Raw genomic sequence first — 27,641 nt, 5'->3', positions numbered from 1 at the left:
AGTTTTGTGCTCAGATTGAAGACTAGAAACGGGAATTAAAATTGCTCAGAGCAGAGCTACACATTCAAAAGTGAAGTGGGATTTATCAGCCACATGGGTTCTGAAGCTTAAAGCACTTTTCTACACATTGCAACCTACTGACATACATTTTGTGAAATTAATAGCACTAAAGTATTACAAAACAACATATTCTGCAAACACGGCAAGCTAAAAGCCCCATACCCAAAAAAATGGCCGAAATGTGATGCGAGGGTTCTTTTACCCGTAGTTCAGCCTTCCAGGCAGCACATCGCATTATGTTTAGGTAGAAGACCTCCTTCTTTTGCAGAGAGGAAGCTGTACAAACCTGTGACCCTCAAACCTTCTGTAATATCAATCCTGAACATAATGGTAAGAACTACTTTGGTGACGGAACATAGACTGTGGGACGGACAGAGCCCAGGACAAAGTGCTGCCTGTGAGGCAAACACAGGGTAAAAGTATATCTCACTACCCATAATGCCTCGGGTTATACACCAATGCATCTTGGGATAAAGAAGGTGTCGTCGTAGTGTTTTGACGAGTCCTTGGACGTGAGATGAATTTAATCTATCACGATTTTTCAAACACTATCAGAAATACTACTACTCAGTAATACCGCTGTCGACGAACTACACTGGTGAGTTATTTGCATTCAGACTGGAAACAGAATTGTTTTATGGCTTTTTACATAACTTGTGTCTTTTTGCTAACGTTTGACCCGGGCTCCATCATGGTTTACAAGCACTGTGTTGTGCCCATTGTGATCCAGCTTTTCAGACTGTAATACGTGGACGTGTTCCGTGTTAAATAATATTTATAAACTAAAAAACACAACAGTGCGTTTGTTTTAATCGACACTCATGGCATTTTGGTTTTCTAGAGTCGTGTGTGTGTGCAGTCGGGAGAAATGGGAGCTGACAAAAGGTGAGTAATTTAGTAACGTTTAGCGCAGTTCGCCGTGGTAGGTGTGGCCAACTGAAATGGCAGTGTTATTTTTAATCTTATTAAGAATACCTCCTCCGGGACAGCGAACGTTACACTGGCGTTAAATGGCATCCAGAATGTCCGCATGTACGTTAACTTCAACGGTAGCGCCGGTTAACGTCCGTCAGGGTTCGTGCGGGTGCTGGAAATCCTTGAAAACATTTGAATTTTAGTCTGGTGTTTCAAGGTTTCAAAAGTGCTTGACATTTGTGCAATATGCATTTACAGATTCAAAATAAAATCAATCTCCGCATTTGAGAGACTGAAAACAGCCCTTTCTGACAGTTTCGCATGAAAATGATATTTGATAATTAAAAGCTTATTAAAATAATTGGTTACTACATATGTCGATATATTTATTAGTCAAGTTAATTATCCTTTCAATTTGTAGACTCCTTTAGAAAGCTGTCTCAAACCATCATGTTGGTTGTTTGTAGGACAATAACGTCTAATGAACAATTTTGAATATTGTACTGTAAACAAATATGTCATTTTCCACAGCTGTAAGGTGCTGTAAAAGCATGACATGCACCTTACAAAATGGTTGAAAAGGTGTAGGAACCCTGATCCATATATATATGTTTTTTTCCCCGAAGACGGTATCATTTCAAACAGCACTTAAAGGGGGATTTCAGTATTTTTTAAAGTGGACCCACATCCCCCAATGCATTTCTGACTAATGGTGACTAGTGGCAATAACTGTTTTTTTTAAAGTGCTCTAGTATTGGCCGCAGTGAACCTACAATGTAATCAAATGGGGCATATGCGCAGGTCTGAGAGAAACCGATTTTCTATTCCTTTGTGTGTCTTTCACATATTGCGGGAAATGACAACAAATCTGCCATGACTACTGATGCCAGGTCAACAAAATAACTTTAGCCAATAGCATTCGCTTACCCCTGCTGTCTGCAGCAAGTGTCCCCACTCTTGCAATAGCATTTTTCTTTAGGTAAATGTGCTTTGCTAGGATGTCTTCTTCTCTTTGGCTGGCAGTAGTGCCCTGATCAAACTGCAGACCCGATGGGCTTCAAGGTACAGTGTACCCGGAGTCATCTGTAGCACTTTTAGCCGCAACATCTGCAAGTCTGAATCTATAGGTAATGTTGTCTATGAAAACTGCAGGAAGTGTAGCTCCAAATTATGTTGGCACAATTCAGAAATGCACAATGATGCTCAGTTTGTCTTTGCCACCATCACATACATTGAGAAATATTAGAACGGCAGAAAATTAGCATTTTACGATACATGAGTATTGCACTGTACACGTTTAAGCATTTTACTACTTAAGAAAGTGCCAATACAACAGGGGAAAGATATCAGGTTATGTTTGACTGATATTTTGCTTTACCTTCCAATGTCCTCCTTTTTATAGGATTAGTAGAACAGAACGTAGCGGTCGATATGGCTCTGACCAAGGCCGTGATGAATCAGATTGGCGCGATAGACGAGAGAGGGACCAAGAGCGTGATCACAACATGCGCCGCTGGGGCGAAGAGAGACGCAATGATCGTTTTGAAGGAGATCGTCGTGGACCAAGAGACAGTCCAGAGGTAGTTATCCTATATCAGCAAATTGTTATGGTAGTATAATGTGTTAGTAAAAAACACTTTTGATGACAATCCACACTTAACTGATCTGTTTGTTTTAAAGCAAAGAGAAAGGAAACGACGTAACAGTGATAGATCAGAAGATGGTTATCACTCAGATGGTGACTACACAGAACAAGATTACAGAAGGGAGCCTGGGGAAGAGAAGAAGAGCAAGACCATCATGCTCTGGGGTCTGTCTCCTCGTGTCACTGATGATGATGTAAGTCTCAAGTTTTGTTCTGCAGACATCCAAACTATTGTTCGGTGTAATGTGTGCACCACTCATTCCGTAAGATGAAATGCCCTCTAAAAGCGGGCAGGTTTTGAATCATAAAATTAACATACCATCTGCACATTGTTCAGATTTGTTATGCCATAGACCAACTGGAGGGACCGCAGCCAGTGGACGTCAGGCTAATGAAAAAGAAAACAGGTGAGAACCAGACATCTGACGGACCTTGACCTCCCCCCAGTCTATGACCATAGGGCAAATCTGCTTCCATTCAGACCCATTTTCCCATAGCAACTAGGGGAGAATAGTATCATGGTACTTGAAAAAGGAGTAAAAATGTTGATTTAATACTTACAAGTTCAGTTCACTGTGAATGAAGGTAAGTAAGCTCAGCAATAACAGTTTAAATAAAATCAATTGGCAGACACATTTAGTTGTTTAGTGTATTTCAAAAAGTGGTATTCAGCAGGAATACTTGCTATGGTAAAACTCCTAAGAAGTGACCTGTTGTGTACCAAACAGGACCTGGGTCGTGAAGCAGTTTGTGGAAGAGTTTGAATAATATGCCCATGGACTCTTAACTAACACGCCTCCCGTCTATATTTGAATGCTGTCTCTAGGTATAAGCCGTGGTTTCGCCTTCGTGGACTTTTATCACTTGCAAGATGCTACCCGATGGATGGAGACCAATCAGGTTGCTTCACAATCGCCAAGTCTAGTTTTAATCTTGGGGATCTGGAAAAATAACTCAAATGGCAACCAAAGTACATTGAATAAGTAGTGTGGAAACTACAGATCTTTTTGAGAAAAACAAATCTCATGGATTGTATGCTACAGATCAAAAAGATTTTATTTGGATATTTGTAGTGATGATTATATACATGATTTACAACGTTTTTAACAAATATTTTAGTTTAGAGCATTGTGCAGCTGTATTGTGAAGGATTCCTCTTAAGGAATCTGAATTTAAGATAATGAACACACTATCTTTACCTTGATGACAGAGACATTATAAATTATATTTCAGTAGAATATAAACTCAGCAAAGTTTTTTTTAAAACCTCCCCTTCAATAGACTAGGATTAATCCTCCTTTTTTTTTTAGCAGTCAAAAATGTCTTTTACATTGTACATTCTGCTCCAGCTCAGCCTTGGCACTCGGATCCCAAACACCTTAATACCTCTATACATCACGCTCACATATACATCACGTGCCTGTCTTGTCTTTAACACAAAGGCTATCTGATGGGTGTTCCTCTCCCCTTCTTTCCCTTCCAACACTGCTTGCTCTGTTGATGAGATTGATGCTTGCCGGGAATACCTGAGTGACTTTTGTTGTCCTCTTTCAGAAACGTCTGACCATCCAGGGCAAAAGCGTGGACATGCACTACAGTCACCCCATAAACAAGTATGACGACTGGCTCTGCAACACTGTAAGTTAACAATGTGTCTTGGTTTCATGGCCACATTATCCAAACAATGCTATTCCAGAACACGTCTCACACATACACACACAAACACACAGGCCTATAAGTATATATGTTGGGCCTCTAAGTTACAATTCTTGCAGTCCTGTCAGCATATTTTGTGGTACACCCACATTTGAATAAGTGGTAATGGTTAGGTTGTGTCTCAGGTAAGTATGGTATGCTGCACCAATATAGACTGGTTCAGTGCTTTAGTAGGTGTATAATAAAAATGATGTGAACGGTTACTTGCAGTGTGGCCTGTACAATTTCCGGAGGAGGCTGAAGTGCTTCAGGTGTGGAGCAGCCAAAGCCGGTAAGTAGTTAAATCAACAAGAGGCCACTGACTGCTGACTTCCGGGCAGTTTGAGTCAACAGTGCTGGGATGCAAAGCAAAGTTTGTGTTTTTTGGTGTTGTTGACACCTAGTAAACCAAATGATAAGTGTTTCATGTTCATTGTCAGATATAGGCAAAATGCGTAGATGGGGAAACAGCATGCATTTTTTCCTCGCTACCTGACAATAAAACATGGGGACAAAACACAATACATAATGGAGTTTATGAAATCTGATATTGTAAATACTGACTCATTTTAGATCAGTGTCACCTTTTTTCATTTATCACTTTACACCCCATTTCCAGCTCTTTGATTACACGGTTCTGAATGTTATGTTAATGCACCTCGTACTTCTGTCATTCTCTGAACAGAAAGTGAAACCAGCAATAATACTGGAGTCTCTGAAACTCAACCCACTGGAGATTTCTATGGTGACAGTAAGGAATTCTCTTTCGTAGCGGCAGTGCCCTACTTTTTTGGAATTAAAAATATACCTATCCATGGTAGGTTTTTCTTAAATATAGACTCTTCTTCCTGTACAGCAATCATCCTGAGAAATATTGCTCCTCTGACCACCGTTGACGCCATCTTGACCTCCCTGGCACCCTATGCTAATCTTTCATCAAATAACATTCGCCTCATCAAGGACAAACAGACAGGCCAGAACAGAGGCTTTGCCTTTGTACAGCTGTCTTCTCCTCTGGTAAAGCATCTTTTAATGTGAAAAAGGCCTATTTTCACGATTAACTGTTATCAGTGTCATTATTTACTGCTGTAACAATTAAGCACTTATCAGTGGCTTCTATTTGTCTTTCTACTCATGCTAGTCGTCTTAAAGTTTTCTCCTCGATGAAATTACCACTTCATCAATGCCTGCATATCACTTAACATTTAATTGCAATCCTTTTACAGGAAGCGTCCCAACTGCTAACCATCTTACAGGGCCTGCAGCCGCCTCTAAAACTGGATGGAAAAACAATTGGTGTGGATTTTGCTAAGAGCGCTAGAAAGTGAGTATAATGGTATATAACGTGCCTTGGTTTTACTTCACTTCAAACTCGAGCTCTTACTCATGCTACCAAGCTTTTATCGGCAGCGCTGCTGAATAAATTGTATTCATAAAACTCAGTACCATGCAAGTTACGTCTCGGCCCGGATGGCAGGTGATAGGCTCCTGCGTAATGATGCTCCTATGCCCGAGGCTATAACAGACCTAGGGCACCCGCCATTTTCATACAAGCTTTATTCAGCCCACTGCAGACATCTTGTCAAACCACCTTCTAACCCATCGATTAATTTGCAAAGAATAATTCCTCATTTTCGTCAGAACTGCTCCTGTACGGACGACCTCGCCTTCATTTGAGTGCCGAAAAATTTCAACCAGAATTGAGAGCAAGGAAGTTTCTTCTCAGCTACGGTAAAGTTGGTCAGAGTTGACTAGCACCCATAACCACTCCACCAGCTAACGTAGCTTATAGCCCACCACTGAAAAAGTATGTTGGAGGCTAAGAACCGTGTTGCTCCCAGTGCGGGAGGACCATGTCCGACAAGGACTGCCACGAGATCTGCGTCCTATTCTTAGGACAGGAGCATGCAGAGTTGTCCCTATGCAGCCCCCTTTTCTGCCTTTTATTCTCCCAACTGCCTCTCCCGATGCTCCACCATCGAACTCAACTTTTCGTTCCCGCCATGGATAGCACAGCTCACTCCGAGCCTGCGGGCAGAGTCTGACTTCCGAATCCTCCCTCCCTCCGACAGCATTCCCCCTCGGCGATGTCCAGTTTGTCCGTCAACACGAGGAGCTTGCAGACTTTCTTAGCGGCCAGTAGTCGGCCATGACGGAGGAGGAGGAGGAGGAGGAGGATGATAAAGATGGCTCAGAACGCTGGGAGAATTATGGGCTTCCTGGTAGTTATCCATCGTCATCTCACCCAGATTTTTCGACGGGGAGATGTTTCACAACATCATTTGACCCTATGTGCAATATAATGCGTTTCCCCGTTCGGTGCTCCTTCGCGATATCCATTGATGATTTTTCCATTCATGTCAGATACCATGTCCTTCGGAAAACAAAGAAGTTTGGTGTTCTTACTTCCAAACTTTCTCATACCTTTTGAGGCAGAGTCACCCACAATCAGAGTTTCAGGTCCAGTCATTAGCTTTCTCTGTGGCCTTTCTGGGTTTATTTTTGGCTCTTACCTAGTTGCAAGCAGATGAAAAATGATCCAGGTCGTCAGATGGGGATCCAGGATGCTGCAGCAGTGGAGCAAATTTGTTCTCCAGTTGGACATGTTATTCCTCCCTTTGGCAGCTGCCCGGGGTTCTGTTCTGCTTGGAGCAAGGGTTGATGAGGCGCTATGCTGTGCAAATCTCATTGCGCCAGGCTCTACCTGTTCTCCCTCGCATTCCCCAGGCAGATGATTTACTTTTAGGCTTGGCACCGAGAGTTCCAGCGATAACTTGTGGATTTATTACCTTGTACACAATCCTCCTGTTTCTTCGTAGTGCTAACTAGCCGCGTGTTAGCATTTTCTTGTCCACTATTTTGGGGCCATGTTAAGGTTGTATCGTTCCAGCATTGTCCATTCAGGACAAGGGAGGCATCTTGCTGCTAATTAGCTTTGGTTCCGTCTCACTGCAGGCTTTTGCTTAGGGTAGGCCAAGGTTGAGCAGCACTAAGTACTAAGGTAGCAACAGCTTGTGTTACATAGGGCTGTAGCGATACACTAATCTCACGATACACGATATTCAGCTCACGCTACCATATATATCACGATATTTAGCCAACAGTACGATTTGATACGATACACTTACATCATTTTCTGAAAGATTTTAAAGGGACAGTGTGATTTTGCTGACATCTTGTGGGTGTGAGTGGGATTAAATAAAGGTCAGAATCAGCTTTATTCGCCATATATGTGCAAACATACAAGGAATTTGACTCCAGATTATTTCTCTCCTCAGTGTACACAACACACAAAAATACAGAAAGCACAGAAAAAAAAGGAAAGTATTTACCAAAGAAATGAGCATGGCAGGGGGATTATGGGGAGATCAGGGAGACGACCTGGGGGAAGAAACTGTTTTTGTGTCTGGTGGTCTTGGCATACAGAGCTCTGTAACGCCTAACAGAGGAAGAAGTTAAAATAGTTTGTGTGCAGGGTGTGAGCGGTCTGCTTTTTCTGCAGACCTGATTGTCCTTTGCAGTCTGCCTGTCCAAAGTTGGTTCATCGGTCAGCACATACCCCTTGTGAAAGAGTGAAACAGCAGGCTTGTGATTACGCATCTGTGCCGTCAGACCCTGACAGCCGGGACAGACCCACACTAAGGGCGTGATCACACTGTCCTTTTGGCCGCGGTCTATGGAAAGATTTGTAAACAAAGCCACACACACGCGATCAATGCGTGTGACGTGTTACGGCTTGATGGCGTATGGACAGCAAGAAGCATTGGCCGAGGCCCTGGCAGTATGAGTACAAACGGGGCTTGGGCGCGGGGGGAGAGGGAGGGGGGGACAAGTACCCTAAAGTCCGGGTCGTGGTCCGGGAGGACAGTGTGAGCAGACCCTAAGGGCGCGCTCACACTATCCTCCCGGACCGAGACCCGGACTTTAGGGTACTTGTCCCCCCTCCCTCTTCCCCCGCACCCCAGCCCCGTTTGTACTCACACTACCAGGGCCTCGGCCAATACTTCTTGCTGTCCATACGCCATCACGCCGTAACACGTCACACGCATTGATCGCGTGTGTGTGGCTTTGTTTACAAATCTTTCCATAGACCTCGGAGTTTTTGTGCGTCTTGTCGACTGTTTTTGAATATTTTCATCCGACCAAATCTGCAGTAAACACTCCATCTCCCCATCACACCAACGTGAACCTTTCACCACCATTGTTGTTGTTGTTAAATGTCCGCGCATGGTCCGTCCTTCTATTTACATGTCCGAACAGGCGGACATAGCGCTACTGCCGTAGGGCTCGTGCTCGTACACGTGCGCACGCTCGTGCTCGTACATGTGCAAACGGCTCCGCTAAAGCCCACCTATTTCAAGCGGGCCGTGGCGGCCCAGCTGGCCCCAGTTGAGCGCGGAGCGGGTGCGCTCACACTACTTAAAGGTACTAGACTTTAGCTGAAAAACCGGTTTTGGCCGCGGCCAAAAGGATAGTGTGAGCACGCTGTAACTGTCAACTGGTATCCATCTGGGCCAGATTTCATAAAGACCGACGCATCCCTGTGGGGATGTGGCTCAGTATGCGACGGGCGCTCTGTAAACAGGCCGTCCGCGGCGCAGGAAAGCCGCTAGATAAATGTGCTAGAGCTGGAAGCAGTTCGCCGGGCTCTGGTATCATCAGCGGAAAAAAGGCCACCACGTGTTGGTACGGTTGGACAACACCGCCACAGTCTAGTACTTAAACCGACAGGACGCAGTCCGCTGCCCAGCAATGAACCAGGTAGCAACTCGGGTGCACTGGTGGGCGCACAGACACCTGCTTTCCCTGTCAGCAGCACACATTCAAGGCCTGCTGAATTGGGGAGCAGACCTCCTATCAAGAGGCTACCCTCACACTGCGGAGCGGAGTCGGTATCCACAGGTGATAGAGGAAATTTCGACTAGGTTCGGCCGAGCCCGCGTCGATCTGCTCGCATCGCACGATGCACTGCCCACTGTTGTTCTCTATTCAAAACGACGAGCCTCCGCTAGGGCATAGCGCACAGGGGCAGCTGTGGCCAGAAGACGGGCTGTTTCACCCCCATCCCGCCTATCCAACAGGTCCTGGACAGAGTGAGGGAAGTAAGGTTGAAAGCCATCCTGGTGGCGCAGTTGAAATATCTCTCCCTGAAGACGGTATTATTATTAGCCCTGTCCACAGCAAAGAGAATCGGAGACCTGCCCACTTTTTCTGTGCAGCTATCGTGTATGACCTTTTAAGCTGTTAAGCGGTGCATCACGCAAAACCTATTGGGGCTAGTTTCAGATCTATGTTTGTGGATCTGGTAGCGCGGTGTGCCGTTCTGACCAGCCGTTTTTGTGTTACGGGCCTCAGTCCCAGTGTTGTGCCTGAGCGTGTTCATGAAACGATGTTTCAATGTACTGTATTCTGCCTGATGAACATTACTGTAAATGCGTTAATTCTGGTGTCTGTGAATGGCACGCTCTCTCAGTTTAACTTCGTTCAGTTGGGCGCCAGATTTCTATAGAGCCTTCCAGGCAAACCCAGGCTAAAACACACCGTAAACAGGCTTAATATGGAGCGGAAAAAACACCCAATCTGGCAACACCTGCAACCAGTGTTTCACCGTCGCATATGTCATCAAAACAAAAAAACAACATGAAAGCGAAAGCAATGTGTAGGGGACAAAGCAAAAAGGAGGCGTTGTATGAGTTTGGTGAGGACAGGAAAAACATTACACTTATGTGCAAACTTAGCCCGCTGGCTTTCAAAAGGAAAATCCACACTTCAGTCACATCCACAGCAAACCTGAAACGGCACATTCAACGGAAGCGCCCGGCATTTCAAGTTATGTGCAAGCAAATAAAAAATCAAGAGACAGTCAAGACAGATCCTCGACCCAAATCCCATTAACTGCATACAGTAGCGGATCCGCTGTCATCTCCCAGCCACTGCTGGACGACCTTGTGGTTTAGTTTGTTGTCGGAGACCTGCAGCCTTTGAGTAAAGTGGAAAGGGCTTTCTTAAAATTAATTTCAAGTCCAACCTTAATTTACTACCTCAGCCTGGTTCCTGGTTTTACTATTCATGTAACTTGTTGGTTAACCAGGTCTCCAGTATTCCTTTTTAGTATGTACTGAAATAGAAAATGATTAAAATTGCAAATTTTCACCGAAGGATTACTGTCATGTTTTTCTTTTTATAATTCCTCATTAAAAAGAACATTCAAGCAGCCAGTATTTCCTTATGGTTTTGAGAATAAACTGTAGGCGTGAAAGCTGCAGCTTCTCTTGTGTGGACTGAATGGAAAGCAGCAAGTGTTAAAGCAACAATTTTGAAATGCTGTTCATAAGGATTCAAAATTGGATATAAAAATAAAATCTGACTGAACTAGTTCAGAATTATTTGAATTTTTGAAATTTGAATTATGAACCATGGACTGAGTTCATTTTAAAATTTGTGAATTGAACTTTGAACTAGTTCATGTAGAAAATCTACTTTCCCAGCACTGCTCAGTCCCATGGTACGGCTCTATCCACAGAGCATCTGTCTCATTGGATAAAGAAGGCCATAGCATTAGCCTATTCCTCTTTGTGTACAGATCCCCCAGAGGGTCTGAGGGCCCAATCTACCTGGGGTGGTTCTGCCTCATGGGCGCTTTTACGCAGTGTATCTGTGGAGGACATGTGCGCTGTTGCGTCATGGTCGAGCCCATACATGTTTGTGAGATACTATGGTCTGGATGTGTCAAACACGTCCTTTGCGCACATGTTTTTTTTCCGCAGCCAGACATTGATAGGTTGGCCTCATTAGCATACCAGCTTTTATGCTGCTAAACAAGGGCAGACATGGACAGTTGCCATGGTTCCCGTGTTGCTTCCTCCTTGGGTCAGAAGGGTTGCACAGTGTCCTCTTAAGGCCAACAAGGGTGGTGGTATGCATTGTAGCATTAGTAAGAACTTGAGTTTGATATGAAGTAAAACATTAGGGTTGTGCCACAACCCAGGTTTTTACGAGTGAAGAACGAGTGTTCTCACTATTTCAGCCTTGCTTTCCCACTGTTGGAGCGGGCTGAAGTAAAGCTGCTAGGAATGAAGATGGCAAGTGCCCAGGGTCTGTTATAGCCTTGGGCATAAGCGAGTCATGACGCAGGAGCCTATCACCTGCAATCCGGGCCAAGACGTGACTTGGGTGGTGTTAAGTTTTATAAATAAAATTTATTCAGCAGCGCTGCCGATGATAGCTTGGTAGCATAAGTAAGAACTCTCGTTCTTAACTCGTAAAACCTGGGTTGTAGCACAACCCTAATGTTTTTTGATGGAAGAAAAGATTTACCCACTTTTACCCATACTTTTTACTTTTTGAAATCCTTGGCAAACTGATTCACAATAAAAAAGATTCAGTCACGCTCATATTAGAATGGGAATAATATTGTTTGGCTTTGTTTGCACTTTGCCCCTTTTAGGGACCTTTTACTACCTGATGGAAATCGTGTCAGTGCCTTCTCTGTGGCCAGCACAGCCATTGCTGCAGCTCAGTGGTCTTCAAGTCAGGTAGGACAATTTCCTGTCATCATCCTGTAACTTATCATTTCCCACTGTCAATGTAACAGGCTCGTAACCAATGCTTTACCTTTTCAGCCACAGCAGAGCTCAGAGGGAATGTCAGAGTACAGCTACTTGCAGGAAGGGTATACTCCATTGTCACAGGTTAGTAGATCAAATGAAACAAATATTGTAACTGATCAGCTACAACTTGAGAACAGATACATTCTGATATCTTTCAATGTGTTTGCTTTAAAGAAGCACTCCGATAGACATGACTCTGTAGTAACATCTAGTGGCAGCTATAGGAGACTACAACACATGTCCAGTGTCAAGCTTACTGACAATTACATACAGGACCTCAGAATTAAGACACAACGGTGTTACTGTATATCATAACACTGTTTTAAATATTGAACATGTGTTACATATTTTAAAAGCCTTTACATCTTCCTTTAGGTAAAAAACATGGGATGACTTAGGTGAGGTTTCTCACAGCAAAGGTTGTAGCCGATTCTGTGGTCTGTCCAAGGACCATGGTCTCTGGCAGGGACCAGTGTTTACAGCCACTAGGGGCGCTAGAGTAACTGGTCGAGACCATAGACTGTATAAAAAATGGACGTAGCATTTCCCCATCATATTTGCCTCTGGGAGCTGCCATCCTGTCAGAATTTGACTCCCCCTCATTTCCTCTTTATCAAAAAAGAGCGTTGGGGGGGGGGGGGGGTACGTTGACGTTTACAGAATTAGCCACATTGGCTCTACCGCCCCTGAGGCTAGGCAGAATACGTTACTAGATGAACGGGAGTTTGAGTCCCATGTCTCTCTCTAGCGGAGACTACACCGGCTCTAGGATTGAAGTGCAGGCAACATTTATGGTATATGATTTAAACTGATATTAAACACAGTACCATGCTAATAGACTGTAAAACACCAATCCTTACGGCCCAAATCCTCCTGGTGCTCCAGATTAGCATTTAGTGTATGTGTCATAGATAGCAGGCTGTATTGCAAGTCATGGTGCAAGTGCTGTAATTTAATTAGCACAACAAAGTTAACACGGTGTGTCCCAAACCATCCATAAACCGTTAATACAGTTGATCGGACAGCAAACCATTTCGTCACTTATGGTAACACCACCACACGAATGACCAAAGTCGAGCTTGAGATGACAGAGTTAAAGTGCTAATGATGCTAATCCTGATAACTAGCCTCTGAGGAGAAGTGAGGGCCAGAGGCTAACTGTCACTCAAGAGGCCACGCCCCTAATTATTCATAAACTTTAACCTCCAATAAAAAAAAACTAACCTGTTGCCAAAGTACTCACCCTCCAAGTGTATTCATGGAGATATGACTTAAACATACAGACTAGAATGTTTTTTGTAACCCAGTTCAATGCAGACCAGTGGTCTCTGGCAAAGACCAGTGGTCACAACCACCAAGAAACTGGTCGCGACCAGCTTCTTACTGGCACAAACGCAACTTTAATGACTGGTCCTGACCACCTCCTCTGTGATCTGCTCTGTTGTTTGGGCCAGTTGAGAGATATGTGGAGTGTGTGTTTTTTATTTGTGTGTATTAATTCTACATTCAACAACTTTACCCGTTTCTCACTGTTAGCAGATTGGCCAAAATGTGAGAAGCCATAATCAATCCAATGTTATTGCTCACTATTGTTAATAGAAATCATAAAAATAATGATTAAATTAATATTATTAGTTGTAGTTGTATGAGTAGTACTATCAATTATGCACTAGTCCGTCCTGTGGTCTTCGTCACATGTCCGTTGTCTTGACCAGTTACTGAGTGGTCTTTGGAGTAGTTATTGTACATTTAATACACCTTATCCCATTAGCGCAAGCCTTGTGCGGGGCCCAGGCAGATAGGTAAGGGCAGTGCTTCCGGGGCAACGCACCCCCCTCACACGAAAACGCGGAGCAAGGTTACACTGCTAGTCTGATATGCTATGACTTTCTCATACATCACAGTCACGATGGTATGTAATCCCGCCCAACTCATCTATTTTCTCCATTTTCTTTTATGTATGTTTATTTGGTATCAGTAATGATACTTTGGCTGTGAATAAGAAAAAAATCACAATAACTTCATTTATTTTGTTTTATTCTCAACATTAACAAAAGGCCATGGCCTGCTGGGAAATCTGTTCAACCAATGTTTGAAGAATGGTAACAGTAAGAAAAGTAACAGTCAAATCATCTTGATTGATCCAGCACGTGTTCACTCTATGATCGCTCCAAGGATTTTCTCTGCTTAAAATATGGAAAACCCCTCAAGTCTCACCAGGATGTCAATTGTGGCCTGCATAAACTAAAACATTTTAGTTCAGGACAACATAGGAAAAAAATAGGACACATTACCAGCTTTATTAATGTTAAATTGACTCATGTAATTATATTTATGAGTGATCAAGTAACACTAAGCTACATTGTGTTAACCATGATTTTAATGGATGACTTTATTCAACCAAAGTTGGAACATACATCTGGCTCCATGACAAAGTCAATTGTTTGGGAGGAGGCTGTAATCCAACGACAATGTTGGTTTTATCAAACCAATGAGGTCATTCATCTGTTGTACATAGTAAGGGTAAAAAAACATTTATTTATACACTCTTTGAAAATTTATTAAAACAGACAACTAGCACATAGGCATATAAGATAATAGGTTCGAATTATACAGCGCTTTTCTGGGCAGTGAAAGTGCTTTAAATAAACCATTATTCTCTCTCGCTGTCTTTCTCTCTTTTATTTATATTTATATATATATATATATATATATATATGATAAAGAAATGCTATCTTCTGATTGGCTAATGGGTTCTGATAGGGCCTCTCGCGGCTTTATAAGCTATTCATTACTAGATAAGATATTCCTTTATTAGTCCCACAAAGGGGAAATGTCTTATTTACAGCAGCAAAGTGGGTAGCGCACAGTCTGCAGAAGTATCAATAATACTATATGTATTTATTATTATTATACATTTGGGGTTTAAATTCAGTGACATTTCAGTTAGACTATAGTCAAAGACACACAAGCTGGCTAAAATATAAAAAGAGTCTGCTCACATAAGCATATCTCGATGAAAACACAATAGAAGTCAAAAATTACTTACACAAATCATTGAAATGGGCCTGGGAATCCAAGCAAAATATCCTAGCCTATATATTTTGCTCTTCGCGGTTTTACAATGAGCATACGGCATATGATCGCACCTAGCATCAAAATTGGAAATGGCCCCTGATTGGCCAGAAACTGAATCTCCAAACATTTCCTTAATTTCATTGGTTTAAAGCTAGTGATTGATATGATGGAAGACACTTTGCATAACATAACATTTAATTCTGGAGCACTGAATTTCTTTTTTTTGGTTGTTTGTTGTTGTTTTTGTTTTGTTTTTCTTCTTTTTTACTGTTTTGCTGTGATTTGTTTTAACCCACAAGCCAAATCAGATACAGACTGATTCAAACTGAATTTTACTTTACAATTAATAATTATAAATATTTATAACAATAGGGGCTAGGATCAGAAAAGTTTTTAACTTCTTCCTAACCCTTTTGAACATGAACTATATAATTTAAGCCATGTATTCATCGCTTAGGATAATAAGGATCCCATTTGCTTGTTTTTCTTTTTTTTGCTTTCTATCTTACTGCTCATTCGCTTTATATAGTTTGTATTATTATTATTATTATCATTTTTAACATGTTCAATAAAGATTTTTATTTATTTATTACATTTATTTAGCACAATGTTGCCGCACAATGAAAACGGGGAGACTGTGCATTAAATGTACAATAAGTACTCTAAAGACTACTCAGTAACTGGTCAAGACAACAGGCAGGTGACAAGGACCACAGGACGTGCCAGATAGAAGCATGTCGCAAGGGGCTGGTCAGGTCTGTGCGTCAGGTCAAGAACACACTGACCAGCATAATCGATAGTACTACTCATACAACTAGGACTAATTATAATTGAATAATTGTTTTTATGATTTCTTTTAATAATAGTGATCAATAACATTGGATTGACAGACGATTATGGCTTCTCACATTAAGGCCAATCTGCTAACAGTGAACGGGAAAATATGTTTTACAAATATATACAAACAAACAAACACTCCACAGATCACTCAACTGGCCCAGACAACAGCACAGATCACAGAGGAGGTGGTCAGGACCAGTCATTTTAGTGCCCTTTGTGCCAGTAAGAAGCTGTTCATGACCGCTGTGCTTCTGGTCGCCAGCGGTGTCTTGGTGGTTGTGACCCCTGGTCTGTGCCAGAGACCAGATGGTTCTGACCACACGGACCTTCATAATCAATATTAATAACAATAATACTCATAATATAGCTGATGTAGTGCATTATATGGACTAAAGATTATGATCTCTGTCATTTATAGTGCTGCTAAAACGACCGTAAAGAGGAGGAAATACTAAAACCGCTTCACAGACCACAGGGCAGACCACTGAGGAGCTGGTCGCGACCAGTGTCTATAGCACTCCTAGTGGTTGTGACCCCTGGTCTGTGCCAGAGACCACTGGTCCTGACCAAACTGATCTTCATAACCAATACTAATAATAATAATCATAATATATCTGATAAACTGTATTTTATAGACAAAAAATATGATCTCTGACTTGTATCCAGCTAACATTACTGCCAAAACGACTGGAAAGGGGAGGAAATACTAAAGCTGCTTCGCAGACCACAATGACCACATTGCAGACCACTGAGGAGCTGGTCTCGACCAGTATCTTAAGCGCCCCTAGTGGTTGTGACCACAGGTCCGTGCCATAGACCACTGGTTCCGGGACAGACCACAGAATCAGCTACAACCTCCTTATTTCTCACCACTGGAGTTATTCTGAACTAAAGTAATTCTGTATTTCAGTGAATGATTTTATTTTTTTTCTATAGGACTACCAGGCGTACTACCAGCACGGAGCAGGAGCCAGCACGTCCCAGGGAAATGGGATTCTGGGAGGTATGAGATGCTTTTACACCTCATGCAGGTGTTTGTGCAGTTACTGACCCTTTATTGTGTAATAATATTGGGAAAACGTGATGATATTACAGTGGGTATTTAAGGTTGTAGGAACAATAAACACAGCAGGTTAAATGGATATTAAACCGAGCCTTTAGAAGACAAGGATCTCTGCTAGGTTCTGAATAATTTGATTTGATACATTTGTTTTCAGTGATATTGAGTGTTGAAAAGATTCTTACAGAGCTTTGCTTTTCCAATTTAAGCTGCCCCAGGTGTAAAGATTGTTCCAACTGCAGCTGGAGTAGTAATTGCACAGGGTGCACAAGTCTACCAACCCCATATCATTTCTCAGCCAGCTGTTCAGGTAACATAATCACTTTTTTTAATTCTGTTTGTAGCTCCTTATGCTTAATCGGAAGAACACACTATAACACCTACGATCTCTCTCGGTTCGGAAAGCTGGTAATTGTTATTCTAACACGATGGCATGAAGTTAACAGTTGACAGTTTATTGCAACAGGTAAATAATATTTTGCAGTGTATGAAAATAAAAGATACAGAAAAAAAGGGCTCTCAAATAGGTGAAAAAAATGATAAATTTTAAAAATTTCAAAAGAAAGTATCCGTCCTTCGTCGAAGGTCAGAGTTCAGTTTCAGTGCTGTTCATATGGTTACTACCCGGGTAGATTTTATGTTATATTCTTATCTGTATCACGAGTGAAGTGAGATGCTGTCTGAAGTTCCTCGGAGTGGACCCCACAGTTGGCCAGACCGTGCATCGTTCCGTCAGAACCGATGGTCCTTTTTGGCTCCCCACCAAACCTTCAGGGTTCAGAATCTGAATCAAGTCCTAATCCTTCCTAACTAAAAATCAGTATACACAGAGTGCGGAACCAATAATCATTACTCTCTATTCAATTCATGACATCTTTTTATTTTTAATTCTATTTCATTCTATATCTTGCATATCTATACCCAGATTCAGAATATACAGCATTCAAAGCATGCAGCAAGAGTCTGTATATTTTTACAGTACAGGATCAGCCTTTTGCAATGACAATTACCTGTCATGAACTTATATTTCAACATAAATGCAGTTATTTATTTTAATTATGCTATATTTATATTTATATTTTTAAACAGCAATATTTATCTTTTAACCATAGACTATCTCTTTTTCACTCTTAACCGTAAATTAACAATATTAAGTTATTCTTTTTAACCAACATGAATATTTAAACAACTTCAGTGCAGTAAAAAACATTATACACATTACTTTAATAAAAATAAAACACTTTCTATCACAACTTGCATCATATCAACACAAATATGCATCATATGCCATTGCTTTCTCTGTACTATGCTGCAGTAGTGGCAATTTAGCTTAACCAGTCACACCATTAGCATTCCCATTACATTTGACACCTGAGTTAGTTTAGCGGCGCTAGCCGTGATTAGCATAAGCTTTGCGCTAGCTCGGTTAGCGATCTTTTTTCAGTTACTTTTCAGTTACAAAGTTCACAATGATTCTGCAGGTAGCACGGTGGGTTTAAAACATTAGGAAACATATCGGGGACTCCGACTGGTTTTATGGACATACTTTAATGAAAGGAATTTTATCACATCATGCTAACATCAGCAGCTAACCTCAAGGCCTAGCTTTAGTCCCTTAGCATGTAGCATGGTTCTTACCAGAGTTCTCACAGAGGCTTAACACGGTGAAACCGGCTCCTCTGTCTCTCTCTCAGGCAGATTCACACTGCTTTCCCTTAATAAACAGAAGATTTATCAGGATACTGCCCGAGGATTAACAGTTAATATACGTGTTGTGTTTTTCTTTTAGTTTTTTTTTTATCGTGTTGGATACCCCAATTCGTCAGCAGTTTATGTGCGTGTGCTCGGATTAGTAGCTCGGCTCTGTGTAAGATGGCGTTTGGCACAGACTGAGATCAAGATCAATTCAGATTGAGGTCACGTTCAATGGTCATGACACTGAGCAAGGGGCTGATGCGTCACCCTGTGGTGGGTCTAATGCTGCGTTCCAGTACTGGAATGCTGGTCGAAGTGGAATCTCCCACACTCGAACTCGGGGGAGCTCAACCTACCCCGACCTGACAATGATAAGTCGGAGAACAATGGCGGAGCGCGATCATCCATGTTTTCTGTTTATGTTCGACTTCAATTTTCTGGAAAGCTTTCAAGTCGGAGCTCGTAAACTCCATATAGGATAAGTCCCATGTCCCAGTGTTTAGGAATGCAGCATAAGGTACTGCATGCAAATCACATGAATTGGTTTAGTAACCATGTTATTATACTATTCGTATGTAATGCTTGTTGTAACAATCTCTAAATTTCAATTATATTAATTGCAGGCATTGTCACTTGCTCAGCAATTGGAGGCAAACGCCCACAAAGGACTTTTTCCAGGCATTGATGCTGTTTCTGTTGGCCATGTAACTGCTACCACTGTTACCACCGCTACTGCATTAGCAACCTCAACTGCAACGACCACTGGTATGAGCACAGGTGTCTGTGTGTGTCCTTTTCAAATGGTCACTTTTTTGTTTTACAGGCTATAATGATAATGTATAAATATATTTTTCCAGCGTGATTTACACCCTTTGCCTTAAAACACTCAACACAAGAGAAATTTTTATTTTTTTAAAATTTCTGAAAATTAATTTAAAAAAATGAATAATAAATGAAAAACTAGAATAACTATTATAAACATTATATAGAAGATATAACCTTCCAGATCACACACCAAGTTAATTGGCCTCCACCTGACATCAACTTTGCTGTTTCTGATTTTACTTCAGAATAAAACCAGCTGTTCCTTGAGGATTCCACTCCTAGTAGTGCACACTAACACTATGGTTGGAAAGATGCTTTTCAAAAGATCTCCAGGAGAGAAGTTATGGATAGGCACAAGTTAGGAGACGGATATAAAAATATTTCAAAGGCTTTAACTATCCCTCTGAGTACCGTTTAGAGCACTGGTTCTCAAACTGTGGTACCACTGGTGGTACTCAAACTCTCTCTCTACTTTAACTTTTAAGATCTGCAAAATGTAATTTAAATTAAGTTTAGCATTTCCTGTATATATTCACATTTAAGGCCCACAGCTGGGTGAATCAAACACTATTTGTCACTGAATGGTTGGTTGTTTTTTTGTTTGATTTTCGTCCCATGATTTTCTTGAAAATAACAGGACAGTAAGTGGGGCTCTGACACAAAGAAAGATATTTTTTCTTTGTGTCATATTGATATTTGTTTCAATATCAGCCTGTTATTTAGTCATGGTCATGAATTACAAACTAAACTGTGATGGCAAGATAGTAAACAGAGGTAAAAGGATTGGTTTGGAAACCCTGACATGTCATGTAAAAAGTTCGAGAACCACCATCCAGACCTTGCCTAGATTGAGCCACCCCTCCAAACTGGATGGCCGAGCCAGGAAAAGATTGATCAGGGAAGCTGCCAAGAGGCCCATGGTGAAGGAGTTACAAGTCTTAATGGCAGATATTAGTCGATCTGTGCATGTGACAACAACTTCACAATTTCTACATGTATGGCAGGGTGGCAAGAAAGAAGCCTTTTCTGAAAAAAATGTCACACTGAGTCTGTTAAAAAACATTGAAGATTCTGATGCCATGTGGCAAAACGTAATGAGATAGAAATGGGTTTTGGGCTGAACTCTTAAATGCTATGTTTGGCAGAATGTCCTAGAGTGGCCCAGTCAGAGCCCTGACCTGAATCCTACAGAACATCTGTGGATGGACTTAAAGAGTGCAGTCCATCGCCGCTCACCACAGAAATTGACTGAAGTTGAACAGTCCTGCAGGAACAAGGACATGTGGAAATATTTACCAGTCTAGGTGCACAAAGCTAGTAGAAACATATCCAAATAGACTGTGGAGGCACCTTTTGCTTTATTACAGCCATCAAAGTATAGCATCTGAGGACTGATCACTTTTCCAACCCTGCTATTCTAGTTTTTCATTACTTTTCAAAAAAATCCACTGGAATGTTGTAAGGCAAAATGTGTAAATCACGCTGGAAAAATATATTTTTTTAATGTATTATCATTTTAATGTTCATGCACAAATTGGAAAATACACAATGGTGTGAATATTGTCAGCAAAGCTGACTTGCTAGAGCTTAAAACTCTTGAGATCAAAAGGTGACTGCATCTACAGGGACTTAAGTAGGGAAGGCTAGTGAGAGTTAGGCCTGGGACCACTTATTGCTTCATCAATCATTCAGTGATACTGGTAACTAAACTGGTATTTTTCTTAATGCACAATAACTTCTAGAGTTGTCTATAGTAGTTGTTAATAATCTTATGTTTTATAAACAACAGTTCCTGATACATCCACCTACCAGTATGATGAGTCCTCTGGCTACTATTATGATCCTCAATCTGGCCTCTACTATGACCCAAACACTCAAGTAAGTAGTGCATGGCCACCATGTGTTAGTCACTTGTTTTACTTCATTGTTGCTAGGAGTCACAGGAGTTCATATTGTTTTTGGTTATGTAAAATGAGTTCATTCTCTTTTCAGTATTACTACAACTCTCAGACCCAGCAGTACCTTTACTGGGACAGTGAGAAGCAGACATACGTACCTGCATCAGCCGACACAAATGCTGCACTAAATGATAACGGCGCAGCAGGCAACAAAGAACCTAAAGAGGGCAAGGAGAAAAAGGAAAAGCCCAAAAGCAAGACTGCTCAGCAGGTATTGTGATATGGATTCTTCCTCAGCACATATTGCTTTTTACGGCCGGGCTACACATGTCGAGTCAGCACCATGTGTGCATCGTTGAATCTGTTGCTTTTTATTTCGACATCCATGTTATAATGTTGGATCACTCGTACAGCCCGCCTGAGCAGCGCAACTCAGGCCCAGTCTTGGTTGTTAACCGTATGTTCAAATCTGTTTGATTCTTTCAGATTGCTAAAGACATGGAACGGTGGGCTAAAAGTCTCAACAAACACAAAGATAACTTCAGGAGTAGCTTTCAGCCTATTAGTCAAGAAGAGAGAAAGGAGGCAGCAGCTGCTGATGCTGGCTTCATACTGTTTGAAAAGAAGGTAATCCAGTAGGATTCTATGTCTGACAATGTTTTGAGAGTGCATGCATAAGATTTAGACTTCTATATCCTAATTCGATTGACTTTATGTTTGTTTTTGTTTTTTTGTTTTTTCAGCAGGCAGGCAGTCTAGACAGATTTATGCCAGAGGTGCCGAGGGTCCTTGAGGAGGAGCCACCCACCAGCTCATTCAATACTTCCAAGGTGAGTGTTTACTCTTTTCCTTTTCATTTGCACTGTTAACGTATCCACTCAGTTATACATGTTACATTTATGTGAATAGCATTTACACCTGCATGTGTTCTTCATGGTGCGTTTAGTGTGGCCTTGTGGCAGCCTACACTGGAGACAGTGACCCTGAGGAGGGGTTAGCAGAGTCTGATGGTGGTGAAGGAGGCCAGAACAAGCTGACAGACTGGACAAAGTTGGCCTGCTTGCTGTGTAGGAGACAGTTTCCAAACAAAGAGAGTCTAATTCGACATCAGCAGCTCTCTGACCTCCACAAGGTAACATCACACATATTATATTCAAGACAAAAAAGTTAAAGTCCAAAGTATCAGTCAAGAAAAGATTATCAATTCATTGAGGTATTCATCTCATCTTTCCTAGAAAAATATGGAGGTTCTCCAAAGATCAAAAATGACCGAAGCAGAGCTTGAGGAGTTGGAGAGAAAAGAAACTGAGGTTCGTCTGAATAAAGTATCACCCAGCTGCTAGTGAGTCATATTGTTCCTCTATGTAATTTTCAATTTCAATATGTTTCTATCCTGCTGGTGAATAGCTGAAATATAGAGATCGTGCAGCTGAGAGGAGAGAAAAATATGGTATCCCTGAACCCCCAGCACCTAAAAAGAAGAAGTTCAGCCAACCAACACCAGTCATGTAAGCAACTTTGTGTTTTTAAATTACTGATTTGAGCAAAATACTATTTGCTAGTTCCTGTAAAGCTCAAGTTATTTTGCCTGCTTTTAGTATTGTTTAAATCATTAAAACATCACTTTTTTTTCCTATGCAGAAACTATGAACAGCCCACTAAAGATGGCCTTAACAGTGACAATATTGGGAACAAAATGCTGCAGGCCATGGGATGGAAGGAGGGTAAAGGTCTCGGTCGCAACCAGCAAGGCATCACTGCACCAATTGAGGTATTTATTCACGCCGATTACCTGGTGGTGTCAGAGTGTTTGCAATACCCATCAGCATCAATACCTGCATGCATCTCTAAAAGGTACATACGTTTGTTTTTTCCTCCTCAGGCACAGTTGAGAACAAAGGGTGCTGGACTTGGAACTAAAGGCACCAACTACACCCTCTCTGCTTCAGATACTTACAAAGATGCAGTCCGCAAAGCCATGTTTGCGCGCTTCACTGAATTGGATGAGTCTTAAGCTAAACTGTTTAAATGTATTTGCTTGCATATGATTTGCTGCTTTTCTTCCGCATTAACAAATGATGAGTGAATTGGCATGGAAGCAAAAGAGAGGTTCTCCTATATGGTTTCTCTCCATGTGTGATGAGTTTGCCTTTTGTCAATATGTTGAAACCAGTTAATAGGAAAAGAAAATCTCTAATGGAGTTTTTTTTTTTTAATTTTAAAATGGCTAGGAAAATAATTTATAAATTGTACATAGGCAAAGTCAATTTACTTCCCTTGTTTACATATTTCTTCTACGTTAATGCCATTTTTTTCCTTGTATTAGCACATTCAAAACATTGTACAGTTTATACAATGATCTTTTCAGTTTGTACAGAAAATAAATGACATCAGTGATTAATGATGGTCTTTATCATGTTTTATTACCAAGCAGAAATGTTTTTAATAAATTCTGAAAATATTACTTATTGAGGCTGTCTGGTATAAAATGGACCAGAAGCTGTATAATCTATCTATTATTCTAATTAACATTAAGTAATAAAAAAAAGCAAAAGTCGGGAAATCAAATGGACGCCATCACTATGCACAGAACTTTAAGTACTGCCATGTCCTGCATTTTAAATAACATATCCCTGATGAAACTTGCAACTGGACAAAACACCTGATGGAATATTAAGTTGGTTGGGGCTTTATGATATAGGACTGGTATCATTTTTCAAAATGAGAAAGCAAAGTTTATCAATGTTAGATTCCTTGAAGTAATACTAATACTATTTTAAATTAAATGCCTGTTAAGGCACTGTCACTGAATGAGGTGACACAATGGTGATTGAGCCTTTGGCCCACTGATGAAAGCCCTGGCAGAGAGGGGAGGCAGAGCTAATGCAACAGACTTGTTTTGACTTGACCTCACACTGTTTGACTCTCTAGGATGCTAAACCCAAAAACACATGCATGCTCACTGCCATAGAAGCCACCAAATAGAATGAAACGGGAGATCTGTAATATATTATATTTATAGATTAAGTTACTGTGTGCCACCTCGGGTTTTTCAGTGTCCCCATCTTGACACCCCAATGAAGAAAAATCTGGGTGCGCCACTGCCCCTTTGACGACTATTAGTAATTGAAGAAAAAATCTATTTGTGTTGCTCCCATCCAGTGTTCTGTTGAAAGAGATCATTATCCTGTGAGTTCAAGGTATTTGTGTATTTGTTTAACAGACGGTCACAAGGAGAAAATAAAGCATCCTGTAAACGGAGACTAAAAAGGCTGCTATTTACTGGATACTGCATATACTTTCTATTTTCAAACTAATCCATAATGGATGCATTCACCTGGGTCTGTAAAGTATATGGCAAAGGATATTGTTCATCCACACAAAGAGGTGGTCCGTCTGCAGATCCTGGTAGTCCTTGTACAAACAAAGTGTGTTACACAATAGAACATTATACAATATATCCCCTGGGTTGCTTCTTTGTCCTCACGGTGCCTCCATCCTTTCATATTTCCATCTCTCGGAGAGAAATGTTCTTAACCTTACATCATCCTTCTCTGTTACATAAATATATTGAAGAAATACAGCCCAACTCCTGTGATTTGAGGTGGAAACCCTGCTGTTATATTCCCCTCCTGCTCTCAGAAAAATCACAGAAATCCAACATTCATCTGCAGCTTGAGGAAGATGAGCCAGATCCCTCTCTCTAAGAATGGCTTTATGTAATTCTGCTCATTTGCTAAAGCAATGCAAGAGGTGTGTAGAGTGCTGTAGTGTGTGAGCAAGCAGGGGGCAGGAGTTATGAACGACTGAATCCACTAAATGTAATATATGTTATAATGTACAGTATGTTATCCAAGTAATGTTATTCCAATACCACCAGGGATCTCCAGACAGCTCTTAAACCAGAGTGGGATTACATGTCCTCATTTTGTTCTGTGAATCTGCTCTCTGTAAACTGTGCTGCCAAACGCCACACCTAAAAACCCTGCTGTGCAACGGAAAAAAACAGTTAGTATATTCTAAAGCATGTATGTGGCGCTGCGCTGTCTGTTCCTCTCATGAATTACCATTACATTCAAGATGGGTTTTTTTCTGAAATAACCACATATTGTAGAAAAAGATCTTTAAACAACACTGAAAAACTCTTCTAACCACATGGGTGAAAACATTAACATATGTCCATGGCCTTTTTGTACATGCAAGAAAAAGAAGTCAAGAGACGAGGACACTCAGTGTCAGGTGACTTCTGTTCTAGCATGAATGTATGACTGAAATTGTTTAGTGTGAGTGCAGGCAAGCCTGTGGGGTCATCAGGTGTGCACCCTAATAAGTGCCGGGAGTTGGAGCTACTGCACCAAGAATTGGGTGGTATCCTAAAGGTTAGAGAAGCGCGCTTATGACCGGAGGGTTGCCAGTGCAGTTCCCAGGACCGGCAGGATAAATCTGGGTGGGAAATTGAAAAGCAGAACTTGCTATTGGTATTCTGACATATATTTTCCTTCCAATATCAAGCCATCAGCTTTGTCTCTCTGTCCATTAGATAAAGAGTCTATCTTCCTGAAAGGAAGTGAAACTGTAACAACACACATTAAGCTTCTCCGGAACTCTGCTGATGGAGGATTAAAATAATGGAAACTGAAACATTAGTATCCTTAAATTTCATTAAGCCAACATGCCCTCTAGAGGCCGCTATAAGGGCCATTTATCTGCTTTATGCTGCAGTGATAATACATTGTAGATGTGTCCATTTTATGATCAATGATTTCAGTGAGTTTATGTACTGATCTAGTCTGCGTCTTGCTTAACACAGAGAGGTGAGGTTGAGGTCATCATTTTGCTTCTGGCAGACATTAGGCCTACCGTGTAATAAATGAATGTATTCATTTATTTTAATTTCATATTTGCACAGCAAGCTGAACTGCAATATTCTATTTGATATTCTTCATCTTTTTTTCAGCGTTTTGTTTACATTTTTACCAGTGGTCATTCAATTAAATTAAATTAAACTTTATTTATAGTGCCAAATCCTAACAAAGGTTATCTCAAGACACTTTAAGTATAGAGTAGGTCTAGACCACACTCTGACTTATTTATGATTTACAGATACCCGACAATTCCCCCGTGAGCAGCAGCAAGTCTCACTATCTTTAATAAGAATTATTATTATTATTGTGGTTATTATATATTACTAGTATTAACCCAGCAATTTTCTGCACACGGTGGCGACGAAAACTTTCCCTTTAACAGGCAGGAACATCTAACAGAGCCAGCTGGAAATGGCCATGGTCTTGATTGGTTGGGGAGGAAGAAAAAGAAGGAGAAAGAGAGAAAGAGACAGACAGAGACAAAGACAGAAAGGCAACTAGACATAATGACAGACAGATGGACAGACAACCCTAGAGATGCATGTTTTGTATTTCAGTGGGGGGTTTGTTACTAAGTTTGTATATTTATTACATGTTATTGTGCTATTTATGTTTTGATGAACTTAAGTGACAGTTTTGACACTGCAGGACCATATGATTCTATTCTGATATCTACATGGACAATAACTGGTTACATTTCAGCTGTATTATCTCCAACTTGTGTGAACTTACACCTGCACCGTGACATAACCATCTCCATCACTTGTTGCTCAAAAACACAGACATGGACTTTGGTTCAGCTTGCTGTGCAAATATGCAATTAAAATAAATGAGTACATTCATGTATTACACGGTAGGCCTATTTGTCTCCCAGAAGCACAATGATGACCTCAACCTCACCTCTCTGTGTTAAGTGCCCAGCTTCTGCTCTTTCATAAGTGAGCAGGAGGAAGCTCTCCACATTCCACAGACTCTTTAACTGGTGCCAAATCTCAGGCTGCACCTTGCTGGGAGCTGCGTGGTCGGATAGGTAACACTACAGACATAGAAGCGGAAATACGCGTTTGTGCTTCGCGTTTGTTCTGGCAGTTGTGTATTCAACATGTTTCTGTCTGTTTTAATGCCAGTTAAGAGACAAACGTGTGACCCACCCCCTCTCCAAAATGATCTATTTGATTGACGCACCATATTCAACACATAACCAGGTGTATAGAGGCATTTATGCGCAATTCATTCGAAAGGACTAGAGTAACCAGTATGTCATTTACCTTGTAACTCACTCCCCTACAACAACGAAAGCAAGTGGTGAAATACAGAGAAAGGGAGCACTGAGCGCAGCTACAGGAGGGGGGTTGCAAAGGAGGCGGACCTAAATGCGACCCCCACAGTTGAGCTTCAGAGGGGTTTCACAATGCCGACCATTTCTCAGAGCGCGATTTGTGCTTGTGGCTGCTG

The 27,641-nt window shown here is 41.3% G+C and overlaps 1 protein-coding gene across 1 annotated transcript; it reads left to right on the top strand.

The window, feature by feature from the left end:
• Window positions 1-524: 524 nt before the first annotated feature.
• Window positions 525-23,716, top strand: rbm5 (RNA binding motif protein 5). Its single transcript, XM_083938618.1, has 25 exons — window positions 525-658; window positions 902-945; window positions 2,378-2,555; window positions 2,656-2,814; window positions 2,958-3,027; window positions 3,447-3,520; window positions 4,175-4,258; window positions 4,547-4,607; window positions 5,001-5,066; window positions 5,172-5,332; window positions 5,542-5,639; window positions 11,763-11,850; window positions 11,938-12,006; window positions 16,780-16,846; window positions 17,113-17,213; window positions 19,222-19,363; window positions 21,213-21,301; window positions 21,416-21,592; window positions 21,808-21,948; window positions 22,065-22,151; window positions 22,268-22,453; window positions 22,557-22,631; window positions 22,729-22,829; window positions 22,963-23,092; window positions 23,204-23,716. Exons 2-25 carry the CDS (start codon window positions 929-931, stop codon window positions 23,333-23,335), a joined length of 2,553 nt encoding a protein of 850 aa, XP_083794744.1. The 5' UTR covers window positions 525-658; window positions 902-928; the 3' UTR covers window positions 23,336-23,716.
• The last annotated feature ends 3,925 nt before the right edge of the window (window positions 23,717-27,641 follow it).

The sequence above is a fragment of the Echiichthys vipera genome (assembly GCF_963691815.1).
Source record: "Echiichthys vipera genome assembly, chromosome: X".
NCBI classification, from domain to species: Eukaryota; Metazoa; Chordata; class Actinopteri; order Perciformes; family Trachinidae; genus Echiichthys; species Echiichthys vipera.
The sequence above is the reverse complement of the archived record's forward strand: the minus strand, read 5'-3'. Positions and strand labels throughout refer to the sequence as shown.